Source organism: Micromesistius poutassou (genome assembly GCF_964030765.1).
Source record: "Micromesistius poutassou genome assembly, chromosome: 3".
NCBI classification, from domain to species: Eukaryota; Metazoa; Chordata; class Actinopteri; order Gadiformes; family Gadidae; genus Micromesistius; species Micromesistius poutassou.
In genome coordinates, this window is record NC_140273.1 from 15,724,962 (window position 1) to 15,737,461 (window position 12,500).

At 53.8% G+C, this 12,500-nt stretch overlaps 1 protein-coding gene across 1 annotated transcript in view; it reads right to left on the reverse strand.

Moving 5' to 3' along the window:
* The window catches only part of myo15ab (myosin XVAb), a gene marked incomplete at its 5' end in the record, with an annotated part of 53,557 nt that overhangs the window by 40,299 nt on the left and 758 nt on the right, over window positions 1–12,500 (reverse strand). The window contains 14 exons of the mRNA XM_084465973.1: window positions 219–282; window positions 897–1,000; window positions 1,219–1,309; window positions 1,742–1,816; window positions 2,561–2,670; window positions 2,803–2,866; window positions 3,110–3,192; window positions 3,356–3,749; window positions 4,363–4,598; window positions 4,806–5,000; window positions 5,842–6,165; window positions 6,260–6,370; window positions 7,387–10,095; window positions 10,763–12,500. The exon at window positions 10,763–12,500 is cut by the window's right edge and continues 758 nt beyond it. Of these exons, the coding sequence (XP_084322099.1) occupies window positions 219–282; window positions 897–1,000; window positions 1,219–1,309; window positions 1,742–1,816; window positions 2,561–2,670; window positions 2,803–2,866; window positions 3,110–3,192; window positions 3,356–3,749; window positions 4,363–4,598; window positions 4,806–5,000; window positions 5,842–6,165; window positions 6,260–6,370; window positions 7,387–10,095; window positions 10,763–12,500 (6,298 nt within the window). The remainder of the gene's footprint in view (window positions 1–218; window positions 283–896; window positions 1,001–1,218; window positions 1,310–1,741; window positions 1,817–2,560; window positions 2,671–2,802; window positions 2,867–3,109; window positions 3,193–3,355; window positions 3,750–4,362; window positions 4,599–4,805; window positions 5,001–5,841; window positions 6,166–6,259; window positions 6,371–7,386; window positions 10,096–10,762) is intronic.

A 12,500-nucleotide genomic window follows, 5' to 3' on the forward strand; every position in this document is an offset into this window, starting at 1 on the left:
ATCGGGTTAAAACACAACAACACCTTGTTCGGCCATTCTCCTGTCCTCGAAATCTTCTAGAATGTCCTTTCTGTGAGTGACTAAGTGGTAAGGAGACTCCGCCGATCCCTTTGTCTCTGTGCGTGTCTGTGTGGCCTGCGTGTGTGTGTGTGTGTGTGTTGTGTGTGTGTGTGCGGGCGTGCGTGACAGGGCCCTGGGTGTGTCACCCGAAGTCTCACCTGAAAGACGATGCGGGACTTCTCCAGAAGATACTGAGACGTTATGGCACCACTGATCACACCCCTGTGAATGACAACACACAGTCTCGTCGTGAGCCCACACGCGTGCCTGAGACTGAGTTAAGTAACGGGTCACGCTTGTGTAATGCGCTGAGTCATTGTTCTGCGTGCGGATCAACTGACACACTGTGTCACTGGGCCGCGGCCGCGTTACACTTGTTTTGGGGGGGACTTGTTTTGCTCGTTTGCTCATAAGCACTTCCGCGGGCGGCGCGCAAAACATATGCAAAATCGGGATCCCTTTGAAGACACACCGTTTCAAATCCCACCTATTTTCACAGCTTCCTTCGTGCAATGTTTTCAGAAATGTTTTATTTGTCTTTGAATCATTACAGATGCTTGACGTCATCCAGATGGTTTCAACACAAATTGTGCAAATTGTGTCACCAAAGTGTCCGAATGACGCAAGATTTGTAAACATGGTCTGTCGATGTGCCTGACTCATTAACTTATTTGTATAAGTGTGTATTCACAGGGAGACCAGCAGTAGATGATTACAAGACACGTTAGGTAACTGATTATGGTTATCAGTGCATTAACTAACTCAATGAATGTCCTCTTATTGTAAAGTGTAACAAGACAAAGTGTGAGTGGCCTGGGCGGGCTGTGCGTACTTACTCCTCCATATAGATCTGGGTGAACTTGCCAAAGCGAGAGGAGTTGTCGTTGCGCACCGTTCTGGCATTCCCGAAGGACTCCAACAGGGGCGTGGCCTCCAAGATCTAACCAATCAGCATGCAGAGTTGTCACCGTGAAACAGCAGATTAATTAGCAGCGATATAGATATTGAAAAATGGGGGAAATAATCGCTTACCTCTATCTGTTGGTGGAAACAGGGGTAGTTGAGAGGGGACGAAACTGTTAGTATATGTCATCAGATAACATGTGGGGGGGGGGGGGGGGGGGTATGGGAGTGTGTGTGTGAGTGCGTGTAACACACCTGTTGTGTGATGTTGCGTTTGTGATGTATGGCTGTCAAGTAACGCAGGATTAGTTTTGTAGCTTCAGTCTTCCCTGATCCGCTCTCTCCACTGTAAGAACGACACAGCACTTCGGTGTACATTACCAAGAAATGTCATCCGAAAACAAAAAAGATGTCTCATTCATCACTGGACAGAATCTACCTATCACCATGTCGTGTACAGTATTTTGTGATCTTGCATACATACTACGAGTTCTGCAAATGTACAGGCATTGTCACATAGCAAGTAAGAAGCAGGATTTGACCAGGAGCCCAACAGCAAAATGCATCAGATGGACTGATACTCCTTTGACACAAAACACAATGTCCACAGAACACCCAGGGGCTGGGAGCAAGCCCAAGGCGAGGATTAAATGATTGCACCTGGGACAGACCCGTCTGGCCCAGGTTTTTCTGTGTGAGAAGGGGTCTGATTAACCGCCAAGGCCTTATTGTGTGTGACGGGCGAACAGCATGCAGAGCGGATGTAATGGGCTCCTACCTGATTACAATACACTGGTTGAGTTTGGCATCCATCATGGAGGTGTATGAGAGATTAGCAATGGCAAAGAGGTGACTGCGAAAACACCGTCACATCGAAGGCATGTTAGACGTAGAGGCACAGATGAGACGCAGCAAGGCACACGCACGCACACATGCAAATGTGCATGCACATTCACATATATATGCATACACTTACAGCACACACACACACACACACACACACACGCGCGCGCTTGCATGCGTGTGCGGTAGTCGCCGGGCTTGTAATGTGTGAGTGAAATCAATAACCAAGCTCTCCCTTGGCAACCGGCCATCAGTGGGGTAACGTGAACCCGCGGCTAACACCTGAGAATGCTGGTATTTACTCCTGCACCTGCGGCCCTCTCTCCTATTAAACACCTGCCAGAGGAAAGGCATGTCGCCGCCGCCTTCCTCCACGGCACAATTAACAATACATGCGGCTTCGCCCAGCGTCCAGCGCAAGCTGGCGCGTCCGCTGTCGTCTCCAACCAATCGGAAACGAGCCAACTTCATTTCACGTCGTACTTATGCAACCTCGTGATTAGGGATGAGTCACCTTCTGTTTGCCTCCGGTATTCCCAATTAATTAAGTCTGTGTGTGTGTGTGTGTGTGTGTGTGTGGTGCGCACGCACACACACACACACACACACACACACACCAACACAGAGACAATCACACACACACACACACACACACACACACACACACACACACACACACACACACACCAACACAGAGACAATCACACACACACACACACACACACACACACACACACACGCACGCAGTGCTTACGGAGGGTTGTCTCCGAGGCCATGGCCCTCATACTGCAGTACCATGTCCGTTCCGTACATGTTGAACATCTTGTAGGGGTTAACCGACACCAGGATACTGCCAATGTAGGTCTGGAGGAGGAGCGGAGCAGAGCGGGGATGAAGACACAGACACACTGTATGTGCTGGAGGGCAGATGGGGTCAAAGGGGGGTGTGTGTATGAATGCACTGCGTATGTCAACACATTGGGGGCGGAAACATACGTATATAAGCTCTTGATCGAATCGTTTCTTGAGGTTCATGAGGACAGTGTTCTCGTTCAGCTCCCTGAAAGTGCAAGAATAAACACACACACATACACACACACACACACACACACACACAGAAGCACACACATGCTCGCACACGCACACACACACGCGCACACACACACACACACACACACACACACACACACACGCACACACACACAGACAGAGAAGTCAAGCTGCTGTAGTGTGCGGGGAACTGGCTTCAGCTGAGTGTATTATGGAACAGACAAGCGTGACTATTATGGTCTGGCCCCCTTACTCCATCTGTGTCATGTCCTCCATTCCCTGTGCCCAATTCCTGGCCCGGTGGCCTATGGTGGGCATGCTCCTAATAGAGTAGACCTAGTGGGACACACACACACACGCACACGCAGACACACAGACACACACACACACACAGCAAAACTTTGTATGTGGGTCACTCCAGGCACCTTCCACTACACTACTGTATTATGTATTGTTGTCATCCCTGGGGGAGAACCAGGGGGGACAAGCGCGGCCTGACCTTGTCGAACCAGGTCCCCCCGGCGTCTCTCTCCCTCTCGGGGCTCCACAGGCTGTCGGGCGTCTTCCCGTCGCCGCCCAGCACGGTGGGCACGAAGAGGTCCATCAGGCCCTCCTCCCGGTACATGGACCACTTGGACAGGTTCTGCACCGTGCCGTGGGGGAGGACCCGCTCGGCGGACCACACGTCCTCCTCGCCGTCGCCGCCGCCCCGGGCGTTGCGGGCCCAGTGGCCCGAGCGCGGCCCGTAGGGGGTGATGACGGCGTACTGGCCGTCGGCGCCGTGCAGCGCGGTGGGCAGCCGGTACGAGGCGTAGCGGAGCTGCTCGTTCTGGATGGCCTCGCCCAGAGACGGGATCTGGAAGCGGCGGCCCAGCACCGAGCCGTCTGGGAGCCTGCGGGGAGGGGGGGGATGGGGGGGGGGAGGGGAGGGGGGAGCACAGACTCTCATCCGGTGACTGGACATAATCGGACTCTGTTAGGCGGCGTCTAATTATACATTGGGTACATGGTGTGACGTCGGCTCGCGACGACCGCCTCCGTTAGAGAAGTTTAGGGGTAAAAAGGAATGGATGGACGGCGGCGATGGTGTCTTTGGGCGTTGTTTAGGAATTCGTCGGGAGATGGTGAGTCATTGGGGGCTGATGTTGTTTTTGTTTGAAACCGCCAGTGTTTCTCATGCGCGACGCGGCCGAACAATGTTTTGATTAGCTTGGGTAATGGTGAATTGACTTTGGGTTTACTCGTTTATTTCAGATTTCCCTTTGCCACGACTCTCTTGAGTTCTCTCAAAATGGCAAACAATTCCGTGATGCATTCTGATGCACAAATAATCAAAATAAGGAGTCAAATAAGGAGTCGAACGCATGTATCACATCCTCCTGCATAGCAGTCGGGCAAGTTGAGTCCGCCAGAGGTGAAACAGGCGAAACACCCCCCTACTCCACAACATGACTGAACCAAGCCAAGTAGTCTAGGTGTCATCCACAGACGCCGCCCGGTGCCTACCTCATCTGCTGGCCGCGCATGTCGTGCTTGCGCATGGCGGACGAGAGGTTGGGGGTGCTGGGCTTGGGCTTGCCTGTGAACGCAGAGCCGTCCGACAGATGGAAGAGCTCTTTGGAGCGCAGGCCGTGGTTCCGGTACAGGGCGGACGAGAGGTTGGGCTTCTGACCGGGGATGAGCAGGGCGCCGTCGGGAAGCTTGTACGAAGCGGTACGCATGTTTGTGTTCAGCGTCAGAGCCTGACGAGAGGGATCGAGGAAAGACAGGAAATTAGACACTGTTCGTTGAGAACCGTACCAGAATTCCCCCCCCACCCCCCCCAAAAAAAACGTCCAGGATTGCCACGACAGTATGCCAGCTAATGCATTGACTTGAAATGATTTTTCAAGCAGAGCAGGTCGCTGAAACAATTCAATAAAAAAAAGAGAGCACGGGCAGATACACACTTTAGAGAGGTTAGGTGCGACTGGTTTCCTGGGGTCGATGATGATGGAGCCGTCCGGGAGGGTGTAGGAGGCCCCCATGATGTAGGGGTTCTTGAGGGCCGCGGACAGGTTGGGAGACCTTTTCCTGGGATCCACTAGAAGGGTCCCGTCCGGGAGGGTCAATGTGGCGCCTCTCAGGGCCGGGTTGTTGAGGGCCTGGGGGGGGGGGGGGGGGGGTGACAACAGCACAGCGGCTTACAGCTGGAGCCGGCCTCCTCCTCCTCTGTAGTTAATGCTGAGCTTCAGTTTCATCATGCAGTCTTTCACTCAAGCTATTATTTTGGTTTCGGTTTGTCGACTGCGGCTGAATTCAAAAAGCGTTTTGTTTTTTTCTCCTTGATACAGACATCATAATAAAAATAAAAAACATAATAAAAAATAAAAACATCAAAATGACATTGAGGCAAGCATGCATTCCTCGGTTTATTACTCATAATTATAGTAATGCGTTTTCTTAATTAATTTCCACCACTGACCAATTCACATGAATGAAAAGGACGGAGATCTCATTCCTGCATATTTATAAAGGCAGGGGAAATACTAATAATACTGGCCTAATTATTTTGCGAAACACTGGGGCTCTCCCTATCATCGCGAAGCACAATTCGCCAAGCGGACGGATGGCTCCGCCGCTAACAGGGAACGTGAGCTGGGATTAAACCATCATGAGACAGATGATGTTCTCCCTCTGCCGATGACGTCTTACTGCAATTCCCTTACTCCCAGAGAGTACAGCGGAACCACGAGCAAAAGGGAGGAAATTTACACATCGGCAATGTGGAAAAGAAAAGGGGGAGAACAACCTAAGGGATCCTGGAGACCAGGAGAAAAAGGAGAGAACAACGTAAGGGATCCTGGAGACCAGGTGAATAGATTCGATTCGATTAGATACAACTTTATTAATCCCCCTGCAGGATAAACGTTTTTTTTTTTTTGCAACAGCCCAAACTAATTCCAGGCACAACGCGCCCTGGGGAGGTAACGCCGTCTCGCTCACCCTCGCCAGGTTGGGTGAGATGGGTGCGTTGGGGTCGGTGACCACCGTCCCGTCCGGGAGCTTGTAGGTGGCGCCCTTCAGGGCGGGGTTCTGCAGCGCCCCCGACAGGTTGGGGGCGAGGGGTTTCCGCGGGTCCACGATGATGGTGCCGTCGGGCAGCGTGTAGGACGCGCTCTTGAGGTAGGGGTTCTGCAGGGCCGCCGTGAGGCTGGGGGACGAGGCCTGGTTGGGGTCGATCACGATGGTCCCGTCGGGGAGGGAGTAGGACGCCCTGCGGACCGCCGGGTTGTTCAGCGCCAGCGCCAGGTTGGGTGACATGGGCGCCTGAGAGAGGTGGAGAGGATGCGGAGCGGAGTGCATGACGAAAATCATGTGCTCTGTGATGAGTCTGCGTGTGTGTGTAAGGATCACGTCTTACCCGTTGCCGCGGGTCCACGATGGTGCCGTCCGGGAGTGTGTAGGTGGCGTTTCTGACATTCGGGTTCCTGAGAGCTCCGGAGAGATTGGGAGAAGTGGGCTGGTACGGGTCCTGGGTGGAGTGTTGAGCGGTGGCGTTTCGTGTAATGCAGAAGAGCAGAGAGAACAATGTCTATTTATGACCTTCGGTTCGTCACAAAACGTCTCGTCGCCAAACTTGGGACTGGCGCAGAATTTTTATTTCAACACTTACCCTGCACTATGTATCGTTAACTCCATAACTCGTCTCTCAATAATAAAACATTGCCCCCCCCACCCCCCGCCCCCTCCCCCCACCGCCACATCCCCCCACCGCCCTCCAGCATGACAGCAACTGTCATCTGGAAACGACTTAACTGCAGCTCTCCCCAAGGCATCGGGAGGTTGCTAATGGGAAAATGTACGTAGTGCAGGTTTAAACACTACCATTATTCAACAACCTTCTTCGGTAAAGCGGCAAATACCATTATTTTACTGCATTTCTATCTCCCTTGGGGCCCGTGTCCACATAGCATAGTCTTTTTGGCAGATATGCGCTGCTATGGCACCGTGAAGCACTGGGATGATGCTTATGTGCACTGAAAAACAGCTGTATCCCTGTGCTTTGTTTACTGTTTCTATCATCCTATGCATGTTAGCTCCTTAGCTCCTAGCTCCACACATTAGCGATAACGTCTTGTTAAACACGAGTGATAATCAGCATATATACAGACACAAACATTACAGGTTTTGATTTGAGAAAGCCACTCGAGCCACTCGAGTGTCATTTATATATAAACACCTACTCTCTTCCAAAATTAAATGTTAGTTTGACAGTTGACGTAATCTGTACTTTGGTGACTCGGTAAAAGCAACAGTTATGTCGGCAGTGCTTTTCTGAAAAGAGAAAAGAGGAGAAAAGAGGCTAGGCTCTGTCATTTTTGTCCATGCTATTGAAGAAAAGTGAAGGCGCTGTGGACACGGGCCTTTACTCCTCAAACCCCTAGCTGTACTTAAATGCCATTATAGCGCTTAATAATAATCACCTTATACCACCATAAAGTTGCCTCATGCCACATTAGGCAATTGCCGGATTTCAATCATACTTACCCTGAAAACCCTTCCGTCCGGCAGGGTGTATGAGGCTCCACGGACCTGTGGGTTTTGGAGAGCACTACCGAGCATCGGGGAGGAAGGCGCACTAGACCTCTGTGGCGCATACGGAGACATCAAGCTACCATCAGGGAGCCGGTACCCAGCTTCCATCATCTGTCGGTTCTGGAGTGCGCTACCCAGCATTGGGGAGGAAGGCGCACTAGACCTCTGTGGCCCATACGGGGACATGAAGCTACCATCAGGGAGCCGGTACCCGGTTTGCATCATCTGTCGGTTCTGGAGTGCGCTACCCAGCATTGGGGAGGAAGGCGCACTAGACCTCTGTGGCCCATACGGAGACATGAAGCTACCATCAGGGAGCCGGTACCCGGTTTGCATCATCTGTCGGTTCTGGAGTGCGCTACCAAGCATTGGGGAGGATGGAGCACTAGACATTTGGGGCCCATACGGGGACATCAAAGCTCCACTCGGTATCCTGTAGCCGGATTGCATCATCTGCCGGTTTTGAAGTGCGTTACCGAGCATGGGGGAGGAAGGAGCACTTGACATTTGCCCATATGGGGACATAAAGCTCCCGTCTGGTAGCCTGTACGTGGACTGCGCCAGCTGTTGGCGGTTTTGCAAGGCTCTGCCCAACCCGGGGGACATGGGGGCAGGGGGCGAGTGCCCGGGGTGCATGGTGGTGTGGTAGGACGCCTGCCTCAGCTGAGGGTTTTGGTCCAGCGCGTGGCCGACGTGGGGCCCGGAATAGGCCTGAGAGCTGCGGCGCTGTGCCATCGGCGTGTGGAGCGTGGAGACGCCCTGGAAGTCGCCGCGGTTGTGCAGGGCCTCGTGCAGCATGGGCGAGGGCGCCGGCTCGAATATGTAATCGGACGGAGCGACTACGGTCGGACCGTACGGAGACTGCATCTGCGCGGGCATCGGATAGGACGACATCCCTCTCAGAGCCTCGCCATGCTGCAAGGCCCCCGAGAGCATGGGGGACGAGGGGACCGACTGGCCGTACGGAGACTGAGGCCTTTGCAACGGAGATGCATAGGATGCGTCTCTCAGGACCTGGTTCTGTAGAGCTCCGGACAGCATGGGAGACGAGAGGTCTTGCTGCGGAACGGAATAGCCCGGTTGTTGCAATGGAGAAGCATAGGAAGCGTCTCTTAGAACCTGGTTTTGCATTGCCCCAGAGAGCATCGGAGAGGAGGGTGGCAGGGGCTGTTCATAAGGAGACATTGGTCTTTGCAAAGGGGAGGAGTAGGAGGCACCACGAATAGCCTGGTTCTGCATTGCGTTATACAGCCCCGGGGAGGAGGGATGAAGCTGTTCCTCGTATCCCATTGGATCCATCGCACCCATCTGGGGTTCATCGTATCCAAACTGGGCTCCCATAGGCGGGGCAAACGACGCCTGGCGGATAGCCTGGTTTTGTAATGCACCTGAGAGCATAGGGGAGGAGGGGCCGAACTCACTATACTGCCCCATGTGGGGATCAGCGTAAGCATCCGGCGCATACATTGGCTGCGGGGAAGCCCGTCGAGGAAGGTTCGGGGAGGCTCGCCGAGAGAGGTGCGGAGAGGCCTGCCGGGGCATCCGGTGAGCCATGGCCGGCGGGCCCCGCCGTGGCATCCGGTGAGACATGCCGGGGGACGCAGGGTAGGACATGTGCTTCATGGAGGGCTGCGGAGACGGCATCCCCCCGGGCTGCCGGATCATAAGCGGACGCCCGCGACCCATCGGGCGGGAGGGCATGCGGCTGGAGTCGCGCCTCCTGGGGGGCATGCGGTGGGACATGTGCGGGGACTGGAACGGCGAGGAGAGGATGGAGTCCACCGTGAGGACGGAGGACCTGTTGCTGCGCATGGAGGACGGTCGGAAGGGCCGGACGTTCTGCGTGGGCGGGGGCACCGGTCGCCCCCGGAGGCCCATGGGAGAGGGCCGGACCGTGCCCAAGGGGACGGGACCCCTCCCCATCATCCTGGGCCGAGACTGGGGGGTGGGCTCCCGCATTAGACGAGTGGAGCGCCGCGACAGGGTGGGCGACGCCGGCCCGCGTCGGGGTCCGGCGGGGGACATGCTGCGGGAGAGGGGAGGAGAGGGGGAGCGTCTCCTGCTGAGCAGGGGCGAGGCGGGGGGAGACGCGCGCCGAGGGGAAACCGAAGGAGACGGGGAACTGATCAGCCTCATCCTGCCGAAGGGGCTGCGGGAGGGCGAGGTAGGGGGGCTCCCTCTCCTCATGGACGCGCGGGGGGACTGCGGGGGGGAGCGTCGCCTCATGGACGCTCTGGGTGAGACGGGGGGGCTCCGACGCATGGCGGCGGCCCGGGGAGAGTGGGGCCGCGAGGGTCCCCGAGCCAGCGGGGACGGGGACCGCTGAGGTCGCATTCTGGAGATGGGCGACATCGGCGGGGACACGCGTCGAGACATGGCCGAGGGGGGTCTCTGGAACCCCGCGCCGCGCATCGAGAGTTGCGGGGAGGGGCTGCGTCGGCGCTGGGCCATAGGGGAGGCCATGGGAGCGGGACGGCGCATCATCTGGGGCGTACCCATCATGACGGAGCGGCGGGACGGCGTGGGAGAGGGGTGGAAGCGGCGGGAGAGGGCGGGGGACACGTTGGCCTGCTTTATGAGCATGGCAGTGGGAGTGGGGACCATGGGGGAGGCATAGCCCTGTTGCTGGGACATCATCATGTGGTCGGCCATCATCTGTTGCTAGGGAGAAACATGAAAGCAAATGTCTGTCGTCAATATTGTATACATTGCATAAACATTCATGGGAAGACTATGGAGACCACATGGTTTATTGATAGCATTTCCTATTAGGAGAATGTGTAATTGAACATTACGAAAAGTTTGACACATATAAATAATATATCTGTTTGATGTGCATAAATATATATTAATTATATGTATGTAGGTGAGCATAAATATATAAAAAAATAGTGAGATGTAAAATGTAAATAGTTAATAGTGAATCAAGTAAATAAATGAATTATTTATTTTGCTCTCCCTTTTATTATTGCTTGGCTTCTCGCTTTCGATATTTTCTTGGTCCTTTTATTCATTTAATTATTTAACTATTTATTTATTTTTCACATGGAACTTTTTTTTTGCAACGTTTATAATAATGGGAAGGTCATGACTATATAGTTATACAAATATTCGATTTTTCCAATTTAGTTCTCTTGATTTATGAAATATGCTGTAACTGACTTTGAGCTATTGACTTGCAACCCCTATCGTAAAACAATGACCCACATCAGCACTTGATTGAGAAAAAGAGCAAATTAAACCCAACCTGTGGTGACATCATTTGGGGGGACATCCTTTGTGGGTGAGGTAACCCCATTTGCGGTGACATCATTTGCTGTTGTGGTGCCATCATCTGTTGCTGTTGCGCCATGGGTGACATCATTTGTGGATGCTGGGGCATCATCTGGGACTCCATAAACATTTGGTCCTGTGCAGACATGAGCTGCTGTGACATCATTTGATCCTCCTGTGCTGACATCATCATTTGGTCCTGAGGAGAGAGCATTTGTTGCTGCATCATCTGCTGCTGTGGTGACATCATCATCTCCTGCTGTGGTGACATCATCATCTCCTGCTGTGGTGACATCATCATCTCCTGCTGTGGTGACATCATCATCTCCTGCTGTGGTGGCATCATCATCTGCTGCTGTGGTGGCATCATCATCTGGGGCTGTGGTGAAAGCATCTGTGGCTGTGGTGACATCATCATCTGGGGCTGGGGAGCCATCATCATCTGGGGCTGCTGTGGTGACATCATCATCTGGGGCTGCTGTGGTGACATCATCATCTGGGGCTGCTGTGGTGACATCATCATCTGCTGCTGCTGCGATGCCATCATCATCTGCTCCTGGGGTGACATCATTTGCTGGTGCGGCGAAAAGGGAATCTGGTCCTCGTACTGGATCTCCGACATGTCTTCAAACTCCGGATCAGGGGGCAGGGTGGGCGCCGGATGCAAGGGCACATCCAGACGCTCCTTTCCAAACAGACGCACTTGCGGTCTTGGCACTCTGAAGGTCATCTCCCCACCCTGAACGCCACCAATGTCATTCCCGTACGGGTCAAACTGGTCGGCGTATTGGCCTCCGTGTTGACCGTGTACGTGTTCAAGTCCTTTGACGACCATTCCGTATTGCTGTTGGTTACCGGGAAACATTCCTGTTGCCTGATGGGAACTGTAGTCTTGGTAGGGACTCCCAACCTCGCTGTAGTTGAGTTGGTAGCCTTGCTGAAATCCCCCTTGCATTCCCATCATTGCTTCATATGGATCTTCATAATAACCGGTTTGTCCATCGTCATAGTAACCCTCTGCACCATCGTCGTAGTAACCCGCCTGACCGTCATCATAAAAGTCCCCATAGGGATCATAGTCTTCCTCCATTTCTCCATAGAAGTCCGCTCCCTCTTCCCCATACATGTCCATATGCTGCTGTTGCTGATAACCATATAAATCAGGGTCCCGGTTGTAACCTCGGTCATAGTAGTCCATGTTTGCATTTCCATTGTCATTGTTGCGTCCATAGTACGCAGCATTCGGGTCATAGTTGCCATCCTCCTCATAGTAGCCCAGGTCCTGGTAGTCTGGTCCCCCAGCCCCATCGTCATAGTAACCCATCTGATCGTGGCCCCCATATGCCGCCCCTGCCTCCTCACCGTAACCGCCGTAACCGTCGTCATATCCGCCGTAGCCTTTTTGTTGGTCATATCCATACATGTCCTCCCCGTGTTCATAGCCATCATTCTGGTACCCTGGGTGGTGGTTACGGTGGTTTCCCCCCCAGCCGCCGCCGCCGCCTCCATGCGCACTGGAGTGCATTTTAGTTGAAAGAAACCTCTTGGTTAGCCAGTTGGTGGTTCCCGCGACTTTACCCAGCATGAGGCTGCTGTTCTTGAAGTCTTCGGTCAGGCCATCGGGCCCTTTCTTACCGAACAAGCCTCTGAAGTAGCCCTTCTTCTTCTTGGAGCCGTCCAGACGCAGCAGCATGTAGGTGTTCTTCCCGCCGCCCTCCTTCGCCGCCTTCTCCCTCGCCTCCTTTTCCTTTTTCCTCTTTTTGCTGCCCTGGAAGCGCATCATGAACTTGGAC